We start from the raw sequence: 18,231 nt of genomic DNA, 5'->3' as shown, positions 1-18,231 counted from the left end.
ACACAAGTTACAACACAAAAACATCAACGTTGATTCTCATTTCACAAGAGGAACAAACAGATCGCTGTTTGTTGGACGCGGAAAACATTCGAACACATTTTGTGGGATCTCTACAAATTACGGCAGATTTTTCGTAGCTATAGCTATAAATGCTGGAGGAGTCCGGCCCGATCCAAGCTGTTCCCTTATGTTTTCTTTATTGTTGTTTTGTTTTTTAAATAAAAAACCCTCTCTGTATTATTTTTGGCCTTGTCACAAGAAAACAATGAATGTTGGGCCTGACCATGTGCATTTAACAATAATAATAATGATAATAATTGTATTTATTTATATAGCACTCTTCACAATCTGTGTTGCACAATGCTTAGTAGTCAGTAGTTTCTGACTTTCAAACATCAATAAGGAAAATATGAACAGGGAACAGTTGTTCCATTTTACAAGGCTGCAGTATATAAAAGTGTTTATAGGGCAGGAACTGCTTCTGCATCAGTAAGTGATAGGATATCTGATAAAATATATTTTTCTTCTCTCTTGACTTGCCGCTATTCATTATGAAACAGTTCTTGAAAATACGAACCCATGTCAAATAGACTGGTGTCACACCCAACATACGCAAATATGAGTTGTATAACTATGTTATCAATAGAAACATTAATCATTTATTTGTGCTCCAACGTGTTATCTGACATGGAGCAATATTCACTAATAACTAGGCATCTTAATGGCTGTGTTCAATGTTCTTCAGCTTGACTACAAGAAAGAGATAGAGTAATCTAGATGTTAGCTCCAAGCCTTACACAGCAATGTTGTGTGCAATGGAATCATATGCATGGGGTGTTTAAGGACAGCCCGTGTCATTATTTAAATGATCTTCATGTCCTTGGAGTTTACCAGTTTCCATTTATGTCCTGGGGAGAAGGAGAGGAATTGCTAGTGGAAAGCTGCATAGAAGGAAAAGCTCGCGTTCTGGAAGATGTGCCTATTCACTTTCCATTATAAGAGAGAGATGAGAAGATCAAACTCAATCTCATGTCTGACAGTAAAGCCCAAAGCTAGAGACATGAGGTGGTTAGCCTAGCTAAGCTTAAAGACAGAAAGCAGGGGTTACAGCTAGCCGGCCTCTGTCCTGTGAAAAAAAAAGCCTTAACTCACCAATTACTATGCTGTATCTCATTTGGTAATCAGTACAGGAAGAGGAACAAAAATGTCTGGGACTGTAAGCAGTTGTTAGCCAACATAGCTCCTACATGTTACTCCATCTATTATCCCAGATGTTCATATTTTTGCCTAGCTGCTGCCTCATAGCCAAAGCTAGGCTAAACACTACCTGACTCCAAAACTATATTTTTGTTAATGCACATACAGAAGCGGAAAAGCCAATAAAAATATTTTCTTCAAAGGAAATATTCACCCCCAACATGATCATTTTGTTCACTCCTCACACTGTGTTACATTTAATTCTTGAAGAAAACTTTGTTTGACTCCACGGTGAACAAAGTGTCAAAAACTGAGAGAAGTCTTGATGAATTGAAGTAAATCGGGTCCAGGTTTAACAACTTCAAAGCTATGTCGAAACATCTGTTTACAAACCCCTGCAGTAAAATCCAAGTCTATTTATCCAGTTGTATGCTCAATTCTTCCCAAACACATGTATTTTCTCCAAAACCTTACTTTTTAAAAGACTTTCACATAAACAGTACATGCCTGGAGGAGTAGCGCTTGCTCAAGCATGAGACTGTTAATGCAGATTTTTGAAATCACTGTTAAAGTTGGAGGCATGAGTGAAAAAAAATCCAAGTTAATATGGGGTGAGAAATAGATATGGTCATTTTGGGGTTAAATTATTTTTTTAAAGCTGCACTAAGAACAATGGATCCACTGACTATTCAAAAAGAGTCACTCATAGTGATCACACAACTGCTGTTCTCTTGGCTAGAAGTTTTCTTCAGCTTGTTTTTTTGCTATTACTGCCCTCCAACATATTTATTTATTATTATTTGGGCCTTACATGTTTGTATGCCTCTTCAACAGTCTGGACTGTAAAGCCTCTGTCATTTTTTTCTGTGAGGGCAGTCACACTTACATGAGCTGAAACAGAATTGTGATGAGGAAATGTTTGGATCGACACAAACGGATATTCTCAAAGCTCCTCAGGGTTTCCCTTGTTCTCCAACCACCCGCAGCCGCCTAGTTAGAAAATATTGGATGTGCATCTGCAGGCAAAATCTGCCGTACGGAACCCCCCGAAGAGCCGTGTCTGATGGTGCGACTTCACTTTGGCTGTACAGACACTCATCACCCTCGCTGTTGTGGCGAGCATAAATCACGCTTAACATGCCATGATGTGGTCTGCATAATATATATTTTCTGATGACACTACGCTGATGCCATGCACCAGCCCAGACTCACATGATTCTGTATCAATCTATGACATATTAATCAATCACCTAATTTTTGTCATATCAGCACAGAAATACTTTTTTTTCACACTGTCTCTGCCATATGCTAAAGCTTATCACCATACGTCAGTACAGGCCTGATTTACTTATCTTATCTCCTTCTGTTGGAACATACGCAACATGTCATTATTGCCCACCACCCTTTCATGGTATGTAAGGTGGACTGGTAACCTGCTCCTCATGTATATAAGAAGATTGAAACCTCAGACACATTAGTTCCCTCTGAGATCCAAAGGTAAGTTTCCACATGAAATTAAGCATTGTCAGTTCCTGTAGAGATTTAGCTCTAGTTTAGTATGACTCAGTTTTCAGACAAATGTATACTCAGTATTTCCTACGAGTTGGGGAAAAGTTGCAGTTGTTTTTAGGGCTGGAATTAAACTACCGATTCATCCAGACATGGTAATACCTGCAACATGGGGCTTACAGGAAAAGAGCACTGAAAGTCTGTGGAATTCAATATAATATATATATCTCTAGACATTCCTTTGGTAAAGTTATTACAGTACAGGTGTTATTGATCTCATTGCTGCTATTAATTGTATATATAGTTATTATTATATAATAATAATTGCTGAAACGATGGGAAATTAGTTACATTTATATATGAAATCTCGGGGGTCTCTTATATAACTTTGACAGATATTGTTTGACTCAGACAAGTACAAACATTTTAAAAGCCCCTATAGATGGTTCACATTAGTGCTGTTATTGTGCCCCAAATTAAAATTGTGTTATAGGCCATAGCTCAATAGTTTTAGTCAAGTTGAACATTAGAATCATCTTAATAATTCCAAAGAATATGCAATTATATTATATTAATTTTATTTGTCTTTGTGTTTTCCTTCTGTTTATTTATTCTAGAAAAAAGAAGTTGTGAGCTTTGAAAATCAAGATGACTAAGCTCACTATTCTAGCAGGTAAACAGTCATCATACCTCAGTGCTCTACGTCACCTGTCTTGATCACATGATACATGAAATTGAATGTATGCAATTTATTCTCAAATATGTATCTCTCTTTAGGCCTGTGCCTGGTGATGTGCCAGCTGGGTAAGTTATGCTTATAAGTAAAACTTATGACATGGTCATACAACTACACTTTGAAGTCTGTATTGATGCTGACTTAAAGTGTCTGAAAATAATTGTTTGCGTGTAATTCTGACCACTGATTTGCTTTTACTGATCTCCAGCAACTGCCTCCAAGATGGTGTGCTATTTCACCAACTGGTCCCAGTACAGACCAGGTACTGGGAAATACATGCCCCAAAATGTGGATCCCTTCCTGTGCACCCATCTGATATATGCTTTCTCCATCATCAACATCAAAAACGAGTTGGTTACCTATGAATGGAACGATGAGACCTTGTACAAAACCTTCAACGGCCTGAAAAGCACGTAAGAACTTGTCTTTCCATCTTGTAAATATGCTCCCCAGCTATCACAGGTTGATCTTCAATCTGTGTCTCAATGACCAGTAGAGATGTATATATACAAACACTGAGTATGATAATCAGGCCTTTGTCAACTCAGTTATTCTGCATTAACCAAATCATGCAACCACATGTATGTTTTAAAGGAACCCCAGTCTGAAGACGTTACTGGCTGTTGGTGGATGGAACTTTGGCTCAACTCAGTGAGTGTTTCTGCTTTGTTTATCAAATGTGTGCTCCTTTAAAAACATCCAAACAAGGAATAGATTTAGACGAAAAATAGAATAATGAGATATGTCAAACTCATGATCAAGAGCTTAAATGCATTTCAGTATAAGTCTTTATTTATAGAGAAACAAATTTCCTCAGGTTCTCCAAGATGGTGTCCACACCAGCCAACCGTCAGACGTTCATCCAGTCCTCCATCAAATTCCTGAGAACTCATGGATTTGATGGTCTCGATCTGGACTGGGAGTACCCTGGATCTCGTGGAAGTCCCCAAGTGGACAAGATGAGGTTCAGTCTGCTCTGTAAGGTGGGTCATGAACTCTTGAGCTAAAGGGAACATATTTATATATTGCATGGATAACAGTATATTTTCAAAAGTCCATAATTGTCTTTACTTGCAGGAACTTGCTGAAGCCTACGCAGCTGAGGCCAAGGCCACAGGCAAACCTCAGCTCATGGTAACTGCTGCAGTGTCTGCTGGAAAGGGTACCATCGATGCTGGATATGAGATTGCTGAGATTGCAAAGTACTGCAGATTTTTTGGAAAATGCTGTTTTATTAAATATTTCAATGTTTTTGAAGATTGGCTCAGTAGCTCGTCTTAATCAGTATTTTATATTCTATCCAGGCATCTTGACTTCATCAACGTAATGACCTATGACTTCCATGGTGCTTGGGAGCGATTCACTGGACATAACAGCCCACTGTACCAAGGCTCACATGACAGTGGTGACCTCATCTACTTCAACACTGTAAGGGGCCATTCACATGTAGCGTATTTGCACCCTCAAATCCACTGTTGTCAATTGCCTATTTTCAGGGTGAATCCCGAGACAAATAGTTCAACTTTTGGAACACTGCAGTGGGCACCTCAAGTCATGTGACGAGGAACAAGCAATCACTGTGAGGGATTAACAGTGCAGTAAATCCATTTATGTTTGTTTTGACTTTGTTTAGTTTTTTTATTGAGGCCTGCTGTTAAATTACAGCAACCTAATTTTGGGTATTTCTACTTGGCTACAATTACAACTGAGGAGCATTGTTGGGTCTGTGACAAATATAGGATCCAGAATTTTTGAGGCTTGACACCTAAGGGGCACTAGAAGTATGGAAGTGCAAGAACAAATCCCTAGAATAACTTTTTGATCCCTGACATGCATTGTCAGTTGCTACTGCATGCATAAACAAATCCAGGTCATACATCTTTCCATTTTCATTTTAGGACTTTGCCATGAAATACTGGAGAGACAAGGGCACCCCAGTGGAGAAGCTGATGTTAGGATTTGCTACTTATGGTCGTACCTTCCGTCTGACAACATCAAACACTGGTGTTGGAGCCCCAGCTAGTGGTGCTGCTTCAGCCGGACCATTCACACGAGAAGCTGGATTCTGGTCTTACTATGAGGTAAAGTATGAACAAAAGTAAATGCATACTGACACGAGTAGCATGGATAGACCGATGGAACAATCCAATGGCATTTCTTTAATTTGGTCTTTCAGGTCTGCACCTTCCTGAAGGGTACCACCATTCAATGGATTGAGGACCAGAAAGTTCCCTATGCCAGCAAGAACAACGAGTGGGTTGGATTTGACACCAGGGAGAGCTATGAGATCAAGGTAGGTATCACATCAATACACATGGATTACAGATTTAGGGTTGGGCTGCAGGGTGGAATTCAAGAGATAAATTAATTGTTCTTGTTCAATCTTCAGGTCCAGTACATGAAGGATATGAAGTATGGCGGGGCCTTTGTGTGGGCCTTGGATTTGGATGACTTTAAAGGAGAGTTCTGTGGACAGGGAAGCCATCCTCTGCTGTCCCATCTGCGCAAACTCGTTGATGTTGGTAAGACAAGAATGGGAACCAGAGTGGTCCCATTTATACAAGCCATATGCAAACAAAAATGAACTTTTGGTTTAATATTGTCTTTCTGTGTCTTCCACTTGTCACAGAGATGCCTCCAGGTCCATCAACCACAACAAAGAAACCTAGTGTGACTACCACAGCATCATTCACTACCACAAACTCCAAACCTACTATCACCACCATGGCACCCACCTGGACACCCACCTTTACAGAAACCCCCAAACCCAGTGGTACCACCAATGCTCCATCCACCAAGACCACTCTCCCTATCCCAGGACGTGGATTCTGCAAAGACAAGCCGGACGGCATGTACCCTAACCCAGCTGACAACGCCAGCTTCTACATTTGTGCAGGAGGCCGAACCTATCTGAATAAGTGTGGACTTGGCACCGTCTTTAATGACAGCTGCAAGTGCTGTGTGTGGCCCTAAGTGTCAACTAGTGTAAGATTGTCACTGACTTATATCTGAGTACTGAGACTACAAGCTGAATGCCTCTGGGATAAGATCTATTTTGTGCTTTTTGACTATAAAAAGCTGCAACATTGTAATGATTAGAATATGTTCCATAAGAATTAAAGGTATTACAACATATTAAATATTTGTTTGACAAATTGTTAAACCCCCTAATAATATGTTCTTTCCTTACCCCAAACATTTCTATAAGTTTTACATGGAGAATTATATCAATAGCATAAATGTTAAAGGTTATACTAATAAAAACTCAATGCCATTTTGGGGGTTCAAATGGGCTTCAAATTCAGACACTCTCTTCTGGTTTAGAAATGTAAAAACTGCAGCAAAGTGATGACCTGATGAAGCCTGTGCAGTTGTATACTCTCTCTTGCATCGGGTGATGAATGATGCACAAACTGGCCCGTTTGGCTCCAACTAGTGGTTTATTCTGGTAAAAGCAGAATGCTCCGGCAGTCAACTTTGATATATCTTATGAAGCTTTATTCAAGTTGATGTCACAGATAATGTGGTGAGCTCAACAAATCACATTACAAAAAATTATCAAGGTCAATATCGTCAAAAAACAAACAGTTATTAAAGTTCTTGAAGTAGTTTAAGGACCTTAGTGATTTTCGCGAAAGATTCGCGTGACGCTGTGTTGCGAAAGCCAATCAGCGTTGAGATTCTCCTCCTGTCACTCTGTCATCGATCCGAGCTCCGTTCACAAAACAAGCTTTTATGAAGGGATGTCCTTGTCGTCCTGCAGAGAGAACTAACAAAACATGAATTATGACTTTTTACAAACCACCATCATTATGTTGTTATTTCGGCGTCCCTTTTTATACATTTATTGCAGTTAAATCACAGTAAAATGGTTTATTTTCGGTCCATACATCTGTAGTAAACGAGCTGACGGGTGGCTCGCTGGATTCAGTGAATATGGCGCCACCGGATGACGTTATGAACCAGACAAGACGGCGTTTAGTTTCCCGGGATATCTGGGACTGCCACAACGAGTATAAAGCATATATAGTAGTTATTTCTACTTATTTATGAATGGTTGATGGCAGAAATAAATGGATGAGTTGACAACGGTTTCCATGGAGATAAGCCCCTCACCCTCTGCGGCGCGTTGAGCGAATGAAGCGAATAAACACAAACGGACTTGAGAGTAAACTGACGCGAAGTCGCGTTGCGAATATTCGCAACGCTTTTGGTGTGAACACGGCATAAGGCATTTTTTATTTCCAAATCAAAAATGACCACCGAGCTTCGGCTGTAACTTAGGTACGTCTGTCTCTATATAACATATACTTTCTCCCAAAACCTTCCACACCAACTTAACTGTTACAATAGATTACATGAAAGAAAAAGAAAATATTATCTGTGCAAACACAGTCACAAGCTTCAGGGTTTTAATGTCAGCAAACTGAAACTATTAACTGATGGGTTTTGTTGTGTATCAGAGAAGGTGCAATGATCATGAACACGTGTTTTTTAAAACAGTAATTTGATCAACGTTTCACCCAAACATAAATTTGAATTCATGATTTTGTAGGGATGGCAATTTTGGTCACTGTAATGCTGATCTGTATCCTGTAGGCTTGATTAAAAATTAGGTTATAAAATTAATTTTGAGGATTTTTCCTTTGCCTTCCCCAAACCATCAGCTCATGTATAGAGGTTCAAATTAAGCATTTATTATTAATGGATACTTTGATGATGAACTAATAAGTCTAAACAAAAAATGACATCACAGCAGAACCCTACCATTACAGAGAAGAGATAGGCATAGACTATGGAGCCAAATCCAGCCAAACCTGAGCGCTGGCGCCAACAGGTTGTCCGTATGAAGCAGACGCGATCGCAAGCAGTTACTACGCTGCATTCACAGTGGTATGTTGAAGTGCGAAACGTTAGATATGAAAGTGTGGTTGTTGAGCGGAACAGTCTGGCATAGTTTATAGCTCTTATATGCGATTTCTGCCAACTACAGTCTAAAAGAGCTTGCTAAACAGACCTTGGCACACTGCGGTCAAGTCAGCCGCTTCTCAGGTTTGCCTGGTCAAACTAGCCGCCACTGTATTCGGAGTGTGTGATTGCTCCAATACTTACGGTAATGCAATGGAATATATACCAGCCTTTTTCTCAAACTTTGATGTGGGATAAAAACTATTTCTTCTATAAGTAGTTTATGAGTCTAATATTTTTGGACAGAGTACTTCTTGGACTAATGGCACAAATATTATGAAGTATTTGTACTGTGTACTTTTTGAGTAATTAAGGTCAAATCTCCCCCATAGAACAAGAATATGCCATTTTGGCAAACTTTGACATTGAATAAAAACACTTTCTTCCATAAGTAGTTTATGACTCTTATATATTCTGAATAAGTACTTCCTAAACTATATGCACAAATACTATGAAGTACTTTTACTGTGTACTTTTTGAGTAATCTAAGGTCAAAGTATCCTACAGTGACCAATATTCAGCATTTTCCTCAATCTTTGATGTGGTATTAAAACACTTTCTTCCATAAGTAGTTTATGAGTCCTATATATATTGAATAAGTACTTCCCAAACTATATGCACAAATACTATGAAGTACTCTTACTGTGTACTTTTTGAGTAATTCAAGGTCAAAGTATTTTCAGGAGACCAATATTCAGCATTTTCCTCAATCTTTCATGTTGAATAAAAACACTTTCCTAGATAAGTAGTTCATGAGTCCTATATATATTGAATAAGTACTTCCTAAACCATATGCACAAATACTATGAAGTACGTTTACTGTGTACTTTTTGAGTAATCCAAGGTCAAAGTATCCTACAGTGACCAATATTCAGCATTTTCCTCAATCTTTCATGTTGAATAAAAACACTTTCTTAGATAAGTAGTTTATGAGTCCTATATATATTGAATAAGTACTTCCCAAACTATATGCACAAATACTATGAAGTACTTTTACTGTGTACTTTTTGAGTAATCCAAGGTCAAAGTATTTTCAGGAGACCAATATTCAGCATTTTCCTCAATCTTTCATGTTGAATAAAAACACTCAAACGGTAATAGTACTTCATAGTATTTGTGCATATAGTTTAGGAAGTACTTATTCAATATATATAGGACTCATGAACTACTTATCTAAGAAAGTGTTTTTATTCAACATGAAAGATTGAGGAAAATGCTGAATATTGGTCACTGTAGGATACTTTGACCTTAGATTACTCAAAAAGTACACAGTAAAAGTACTTCATAGTATTTCTGCAATCATTCCAAGAAGTATTCTGTCCAAAAATATTAGATTCATAAACTACTTATGGAAGAAAGTGTTTTTATCCCACATCAAAGTTGAAGAAAAAGGCTGATATATATTCTATTGCATTACCGTAAGTATTGGAGCAATCGCACACTCCGAATACAGCGGCGGCTAGTTTGACCAGGCAAACCTGAGGTGCGGCTGGCTTGACCGCAGTCTTGGCACTGGTGTCATTTTTTACTGCCAATCACATGAATATGATGTATAGAAAGTGTTGGTGCCAGCGCGCAGGAAAGAAACTGCAACTATTTTTTAATAAATAATCTGGGAAATTACGTTGACAAGCTATTTTTTTTACTGCCAATCACATGAATATGGTGCTTAGAACGTGTTGGGTCATAATTCTCGCTATACCTACATTTCCTGAAGGCAACGGGGTTGAGGAATGTCATCAGCCTTCTTTGTTGATTACAGCACCTCTCAGTTGAAGCCACGCCCCCCACGCCAGATCAACGCCAAAAGTCGGAATCTGAAAAAAATCCGATCTGAAACTGAAAAGATCCATAACAAACTTTACCGAACTGGAAAAATCATTCACCATAAATGAGTCTGTGTAGAATTGTGCCGATGAGCTTTTAGGTGTATGCACAGCATATTTGTTTAACAGTACAATATCGGTCACAGTGGGAAATTTTGTACATGTTTTCAGCATTGCTTATATTTCTGCCAGAGGACCAGTACCAACACCTCACTTTCTATCTGATGTTTGTGCCAAATGAGATGGAGACAGCATATCTCTGATGAACGCCTGCCAGAATGTGTTACCTCATAATTGGCTTAATTTATCACTGTATCACACATGGACACACTTGGAACTAAAAGTAGGGAGCAATAAAATAAAGTTCAGGTCATTAGTGTTTTTGCTGAGTGGAGTAGGTTACTTCTATTTTGCCACTATTTTATTGCTTTCAGGCAATAATCAACCAAGGTTTAAGACCATTCTTTGAAGGAGAATGCAAAGGCGGTCAGTATGTAAGACAATCTGAGAGAAAAATGTAAAAAATGCCAAGATCTTTGGCTATAGAAAGAAGTACATTATGGACTCACTCGAATAGAATACCCATTTTGTTTCTTGGCATTGCAGTTAATCAAAATCCTCCATATCAAGGCTTTAGTGTAGTAAACTTGCAACATTTACCATTAGGGTAAGGTTGGGAGAAGTTGGAAGCTGATTGCAATTGCATGGAATGAAAAGATACAAAAAGTGCTTACAATAATTGCATACAACAGTTGCATACCCACTCAGAGGGTAGAAGAGGCCTACCCTCAAAATGAGCATGCAGTTTTATGCAGCACCTGTTGTTGTTTGTCAGTTTGTATTCAACTGCATTAAGTGTTTCTCAATAAAACACTGTGTGCATCGTGAGGATCTGAATGCATTTTCTTCCTCGGAAAAGATTTGCAAAGCTAATTATTTAAGTATCTTTCATACATACTGGCTTACAGTCTTTATCTTCTTCATTTGTGCATTGCACCCAATCTTGGCGTGATAACGCTACCTGTAGTAGAATACTGTGACAGTTCTGGTGGTACTGTGTGTGGTGTAAGCAACAACTTCAGGGTCTGAAAAAATGATGCCAATGTGGAAGTTCCAAAAAACTGCAGCTCATCGGTTTTCGTCCCCCCATTAAAGGAATACTGTGTCTAGCATTAAGTGAAATTTATTTGCAGAAATGGAACATAATATTATTAAGTATTCTGAAAATCAGTATTGTTGTGTTTTCGTTAGCTTTGAATGAGTCATGTTTATCTACATACAGAGCAGACAAACCAAACATTGGCTCTAGATAGGCCCATTCACGTCTTCACGTTTTTACGTCAGCCACTGTAGTTCTTTACTTGTTGGGCAAACAGAAGAAGTTTCAGTTGCTTGCAATCTACAACCTCAGACCATACAGGGAGCTATGGGCACTGGCAACTTGATGACAATTTATCAAAACCTTATCAACTATTTTATTAAATGGGGTAAAGTTAAAGTTTTTTTTTTAATCAGTAATAAAGTGTATCATAGAAAACAAAGAAAATCTACTTTGTTTTATTGTTTAATTTGTCAAAACACAATACATTTCAACATTGTGGTACATATTGTTCTTTCTCTTTTTTGTGACTACCACACCACTCTGTGTCCCAGAATGCCCCAGCCAGCTTCATACTTATCTCCAGGGGTATGTGTAAAAACAGCTACTGGCTGTGGAACATCTTGATGGTCAACAGTCATTGCCAGTGGCCAACAAAGTGAAAAGAGATAAAGTAATAAAAGCTGTTAATCTGGGAACTAGAGTCTCAACAGCAGTCAATAAAATCATATTATGTGTCACATATTGATGTTTTTTTTATTTTGTCTTCAGACAATAAATATATACACTTTATGCTCTCAAAAAAATGTTGAATTTCAGAGAGAAGGTGTGATTTAAAAACATAATAAATAAAGTACATTTCATTGAAAAAAACTATACATGTATGTATGGATTCTATTTTAGTATACTTCCTAATTCATTATTTTAGATCAATCAATTTAATCTTTTAAATTATTTATCATTTCATAAAGTAAAACTTCAATAAAATAATAAACGTTCTTGGTGACCTAAAATGTACATAAGGAAACACAACATCCCTGGTTTGATTCCTGTCAGTACTCAGTGTTGAATGCATTGTCCGTTTCTCCCCATGTATCCTGAGTGCATCTCTGTAAACTATCAAATTACTATAAAAATCCTTTAAAAACATTCTCAGAGTTGTAACAGTAAAATGCTAATTTTCCCGCTTTATTTGATTCACTTTTTAGAAAGTAGAACAATTAGGGATTTCTGTCAGATTAACCAGTTATTCACTAGTCCACATATGTCAAATTATGACCACCATGTAGCCCAATGTCATCATATTACTGGTTGTGTCATAGTCACAGTGAAAATCAAATGTAGGTATTTTATTTTAATTATATAAGATAAGATAAGATAATCCTTTATTAGTCCCGCAGCGGGGAAATTTGCAAACTGGAATATGAAACTGGAACCAGCTAATGTTTGGGTTTTGCAGGCTAAATACACTATTAACTGATTTTGAATGATCAAATATGAATGATCAGTTAACTGAATGTAATAATTAATTGTTTTGAAAGTAATGTTTTAACTTCCAGTCAGGTTACAGTGAAAACAGTATCAATAAGATGTTTATCCAAACAAAGATAAAATAGCAGGACTCTGATCAGATGACATGGTTAATTACTACTGCTTCATGAGTGGAATGCATGCTGTGAACAGAGTGCTGCACTGAGTAAATTATTGTCTACATATCCTATGGTTAAGACTCTGCAGGGTCTTATCAAAACATGTTTTAATAATCAGAACATTTATTACCCCAATGTTTCAAAGGCTACTACCCCTCCTTTCTCTTTTCACAATCGACTGTATAAAAGGTCAAACTTTGCTGCTGTTGTTTAGGTCTCTCATTTAGTCCCAAGGTGAGTTTACAGGAGAAAACAAGGCCTTTTGAGTTCTCATTTATAATTGTGATCATCTTTAGAATGCTAGCTTTCTGCTGTTGTTTTGATCTCTCGTTCTCTTTGTGTCTACTAGTATTCCAGTGTTCAATTCAAGATGACCAGGCTCACAATCTTGGCAGGTATTTATCTACATTTAGTGCTGTATTACGCTTCACTAACAGACTATAATATATATTAATTGTGTCATCCTGATTTTCTTAACTCTACAAAGTTGGTGTATTTTCTACACACAACATTTATTTCCTGTCTGTCGGTCCTGGTAGAAGGATCCTTCCAGTGTTTTAATTTCTTGAAGTTCCTTCCACTCTTTCCTTTAAAGTTTTTTTAAATTAAGGGTCAAAGGACAAAGGGTGTTGTATGCTGTACAGATTGTAAAGCATTTTGAGGCATATTTCTGATTTGTGGTATTGGGCTATATAAATTAAATTGTCTTGACTTGACTTAAATGAACAGTGTGTAGCATTGAGGGGGACCTTTAAACTGAAATGAAATAAAATGTTATAAAATGTTTCCTTTAGCGCAGAATCACCTAAAAATAAGAAATGTGTTTTTATTACCTTGTATTGAGCCGTCGGGTACTCTTCACAGAGCCGGCTGCCATGTTCCTACAGTAGCCCAGAATGGACAAACCAAACATTTGGCTCTACAGAGGGTCATTCATGTTTTCACGTTTCACGTGGCCGCTGTAGTTCTCCTACACACTTGGTTGTAATCTGCGACCTCACAGCTACATGAAACCAGATCCTACACACTAGACCTTAAATCAATTTTTTGGTTGGTTGCTTTTCTGTCTAACTGTTTCTTTTCTATATTATTAAGGATTATGTCTGGTGATATGCCAGCTGGGTAAGTCCTACTACTTTTTGATCAACTGGCAACATTTGATATGAATTTTCACTTATATGAAATTACTGGACTCAATGCTTCTTTAATGTTCCTTTACTCCAACACAGGATCTGCCACCCAGATGGTGTGTTACTTCACCAACTGGTCCCAGTATAGACCTGGTGATGGGAAGTACATGCCACAAGATGTGGACCCCTTCCTGTGCACCACCCTGATCTATGCCTTCTCCATCATCAACAATAACAATGAGCTGGTTACCTATGAATGGAATGATGACATCCTCTACAAGTCTTTCAATGGCCTCAAGACCAAGTAGGTGGCCAGAGTTGAGATAGGTCAGAGGTCAGGCTAGGCTAGCAGAGGTTCAGTGCCTTGCATAAGAGGCCCTCAGCAGGGTGATGCTTGCTGAAATTTGGACATTGCTTAAACAACGACTAAAGCCATAGAGATGTTCCCTACTATAAAATGTAAATGCACTACTTGAGTCTGAACAACAAGCTTGGAGAAAATGTGGTGGAAATGACCTACCCTCTGTGCTGTTTCCAGAAATCCTCATCTGAAGACTCTGCTGGCTGTTGGTGGATGGAACTTTGGTTCAAGACAGTGAGTAACATTTCAAATCACACAATGTATCACATGCTTATACACAAATAGAAAGTGCTTGGAGTTATGTTAACATTGCTGTAACCACCACATTCTCGAAAATCCTTGAAGTCCAATGAATTCTTAACTGTCACAAAATAAAGGCAAGAAAAGCCTACATAATTATATGATTTATGTTTTGTCTCTTTCCTGCTGGCATTACTAGCATTACTGTATGTTTAAAACAAACTAACAATAGACAGCTAACTAGATAGTGTGGTGTGCTAGCTATGATGCTCATATGTGTACAGACTGTAAAGCCCTCAAATTTGTAATTTGTGATTTTGGGCTTTACAAAATAAATTTAATTTAATTGAATTTAAATTATAACGCCTTATTAATTATTATATAAATTTAATGCCTTTTTGATCAGCAGGGTTTTTTTTTCAAAAGCTAAGGGCTTCTAAAGGCCAAAGGCCTCTTAAACTTAAAGTTTTTTGGATCGTACCAAGTATGATAGCAGTGCATAATCTCCCCTGCAGGTTCTCCATCATGGTGTCCTCTCCAGAAAACCGTCAGAAATTCATCCAGTCCTCGATTAAATTTCTGAGGACTCATGGATTTGATGGACTGGATCTGGACTGGGAGTACCCTGGTGCCCGTGGAAGTCCCCCAGAGGACAAACAGCAGTTCACTGCGCTCTGTAGGGTGGGTACTCCTGCTTGTTTTTCTAGCTGCAAATCACAGACACTTTTCTATGGTTTACATCATGTTGACTTCTTTCTTACTTTCTCTTTGGTCTGTATTTGTAGGAGCTGGTTGCTGCCTACGCAGCTGAGGCCAAGTCCACCGGCAATCGTCAGCTGATGCTGACTGCTGCAGTGGCTGCTGGAAAGGGAACCATCGATGCTGGATTTGAGATTGCTGAGATAGCGAAGTGAGTGTGCTTTCTTTTATGCGTTTTAAGAGAAGAAAATTGAGAGTTCTATTAAGCTGTTTTAAATGAATATTTCCTTTATTCCCCTATCTCCAGGGAACTGGATTTCATCAATGTGATGACCTACGACTTTCATGGAACTTGGGAGCAGTTCACTGGACACAACAGCCCACTGTACCGTGGATCCGAGGACTTTAATGATCTAATCTACTTTAACACTGTAAGTTGACATTGGAAAATGGAGAAGAATGAACTTAGGGGTACCTGCCCCTTGGTTTAACTTCAGCTCTTCCATCAACTTTTGTAGGACTTTGCCATGAAATACTGGAGAGACAACGGCACCCCGGTGGAGAAGCTCAGGATGGGCTTCGCTACTTATGGTCGTACCTTCCGTCTGACATCATCAGCTACTGGCGTTGGAGCCCCAGCTAACGGTCCTGCCTCAGCTGGCCCATTCACACGAGAAGCTGGATTCTGGGCTTACTATGAGGTAGAGTTTAGATAAGGCTTAATATGGTGTACAGTATATCAGTTACAGTGGCATTTAATGGCCTGCTTGAAAGACAAAGTACACATTAAATGTAAATCTACACAATCCTCATGATGTCTATGGTCTAGATCTGTGGCTTCCTGAAGGGCACCACCATTCAGTGGATTGAGGACCAGAAAGTTCCCTATGCCACCAAGAACAATGAGTGGGTGGGATTTGACACCAGGGAGAGCTATGAGATCAAGGTAGGTGGCGCATCAGCTCTATATTTTAACATATTCACAGCAAATCCAAAGTGTTTACACCAGTTTCTATTTATTTTTGCCCCAATAGGTGCGTTACCTGCAGGAGCAAAAGTTTGGTGGTGCCTTTGTGTGGGCCCTCGATTTGGATGACTTTGCTGGACGATTCTGCGGAGAGGGCAGCCATCCTCTGCTCTCTCATCTCCGCAGACTTCTTAATATTGGTAAGTCCAAAGCATTTTTAGGTAGATGTTTTCCTTAAAAGTTATTATACTGTGGTTAAGACGGATAGCAATGTCTGCCATCTTAAGTGGTCTAGTGATTTATAATTATTTCCCCTACTATTATCCCTACAGGATCAATTCTCTTTAGCTACCATGTCAAACATCCCCACTGACTTTGATCTGATATTGGCATATTTAAAGTCTTATTTTAATTAGCATCATGTATTTTTGTTACAAGATAACATACCAGTTGTCTCTGTAATAAGCGCATATAAAGCATAGAAGACATGATGAAATTCTACAGTTATTTGCCATAAAAAAAATGACAAACATGCATGTTCAAACTGGAATTTTGCTTGTAATACCATTTCTTACTGTAAGGCTTTAGAATGAGCCAGCCTCTCACTATTTATTGGATTAATAAAGTAATGTACAGTGCTGTCTGGATTATTCATTTAAATCATAGTTGAGTTATAGACAAACATTAATGGATAATGTATTACTTTGCTTCAAACCCCTTCCTCTCCTTCTTCCACTCAGAACTGCCCCCATTGCCCCCTACCACCACCCCCAAACCTGGTGCTAGCACCACCTCCCCTCCAACCACCACCACCACTGTCACCACCCACGCCCCAGGATCTGGCTTCTGCAACGGCAAACCTGACGGCCTGTACCCCCACGCAGATGACAGGAGCAAATTCTACATGTGCGCTGGTGGCATCACCCACGTGAGCCAATGCGGAACTGGATCTGTCTTTGATGATAGCTGCAAGTGCTGCATCTGGCCCTGAGCCATGAGTTGAGACAATGTGTATTACAGCTGATGCAAAAGTCAACTATTAAATCCACTGTTAGAGTTCTCTTGTATCCACTGTGTATATGTTAATTTACCTAAATGACTCTATCGTTACCCTATCGTTAGTGTTATATGTGTATGTGATATAATGTATTTTCTTGTTAAATATGACCCATACATTGCAAATTGCAAACAAAATCATTGAAGTATTTAGGTACACATTGTTTAGTACTGGCTCGTCATTTCAATCTACTAAGTCATTTTAATCTACTACTTTCTACATACTTTTTTCCTCAAATCGACATGTTATCACATAATAAAACTGGAGAGCTGTTTATCGTGTTTTCAGCACTCGGGACAGAATGAGTATTCAAGTTTTTGTACCAATATCGAAACAATACTTCTCTTAAATCCTAGATGGAAAACACATATTTCTACATATAAATATATCTAACTGTGAACATAAGCTTCTCAGATGCATTGTTTATTGTCATATTAATACAAATGGCTGTGCAGGAATAAACACATTATGAAATTAACCAATAACAAGTATAAAGGACTAACAATGTCATATTATTGAGTCAGCTTTGAGTACCTGTACTGTTGAGTATATGTACAATGTGCATATCATGACAGGCCTTTTATCACGGACAAAACCTTTTTGGAAGTAATCCAGCTAGGGGCCGGCTGCAAAAATAACCTTAAGTTTTCTCCTTACGTAAGACACTTCAGGAACGAGGCTTGAATTCTCTTTCGCTGAGGGCCTTACTTAAGGGTGTTACACATAATGCCTTAAACAGTTTCCTTTGTTCAAAGAGATGTGAAGGTATTCACTCTATTGTGATTTTACAACT

The 18,231-nt window shown here is 38.4% G+C and overlaps 2 protein-coding genes across 4 annotated transcripts; both read left to right on the top strand.

The window, feature by feature from the left end:
- Nucleotides 1-3,354: 3,354 nt before the first annotated feature.
- On the top strand, nucleotides 3,355-6,415 carry LOC129105517 (chitotriosidase-1-like). Of its 3 annotated transcripts, none has more exons than XM_054616589.1 (12): nucleotides 3,355-3,379; nucleotides 3,484-3,510; nucleotides 3,651-3,855; nucleotides 4,037-4,093; nucleotides 4,260-4,425; nucleotides 4,520-4,644; nucleotides 4,747-4,870; nucleotides 5,341-5,523; nucleotides 5,619-5,735; nucleotides 5,832-5,964; nucleotides 6,072-6,126; nucleotides 6,223-6,415. In XM_054616589.1, exons 1-12 carry the CDS (start codon nucleotides 3,355-3,357, stop codon nucleotides 6,413-6,415), a joined length of 1,410 nt encoding a protein of 469 aa, XP_054472564.1. The 3 variants fall into 3 exon arrangements, with proteins under 3 accessions (XP_054472564.1, XP_054472563.1, XP_054472562.1); XM_054616588.1 differs by having other exon boundaries at nucleotides 6,072-6,169; nucleotides 6,242-6,415; XM_054616587.1 differs by having other exon boundaries at nucleotides 6,072-6,415.
- Nucleotides 6,416-13,354: 6,939 nt separating this feature from the next.
- On the top strand, nucleotides 13,355-17,712 carry LOC129105485 (acidic mammalian chitinase-like). Its single transcript, XM_054616534.1, has 11 exons — nucleotides 13,355-13,379; nucleotides 14,080-14,106; nucleotides 14,214-14,418; nucleotides 14,653-14,709; nucleotides 15,231-15,396; nucleotides 15,501-15,625; nucleotides 15,722-15,845; nucleotides 15,933-16,115; nucleotides 16,244-16,360; nucleotides 16,449-16,581; nucleotides 17,122-17,712. The coding sequence occupies exons 1-11, from the start codon at nucleotides 13,355-13,357 to the stop codon at nucleotides 17,370-17,372; spliced, it is 1,413 nt and encodes a 470-aa protein (XP_054472509.1). The 3' UTR covers nucleotides 17,373-17,712.
- Nucleotides 17,713-18,231: the final 519 nt, after the last annotated feature.

Source organism: Anoplopoma fimbria, chromosome 17, assembly GCF_027596085.1.
Source record: "Anoplopoma fimbria isolate UVic2021 breed Golden Eagle Sablefish chromosome 17, Afim_UVic_2022, whole genome shotgun sequence".
NCBI classification, from domain to species: Eukaryota; Metazoa; Chordata; class Actinopteri; order Perciformes; family Anoplopomatidae; genus Anoplopoma; species Anoplopoma fimbria.
This window is presented reverse-complemented; position numbering and strand designations above follow the sequence as displayed.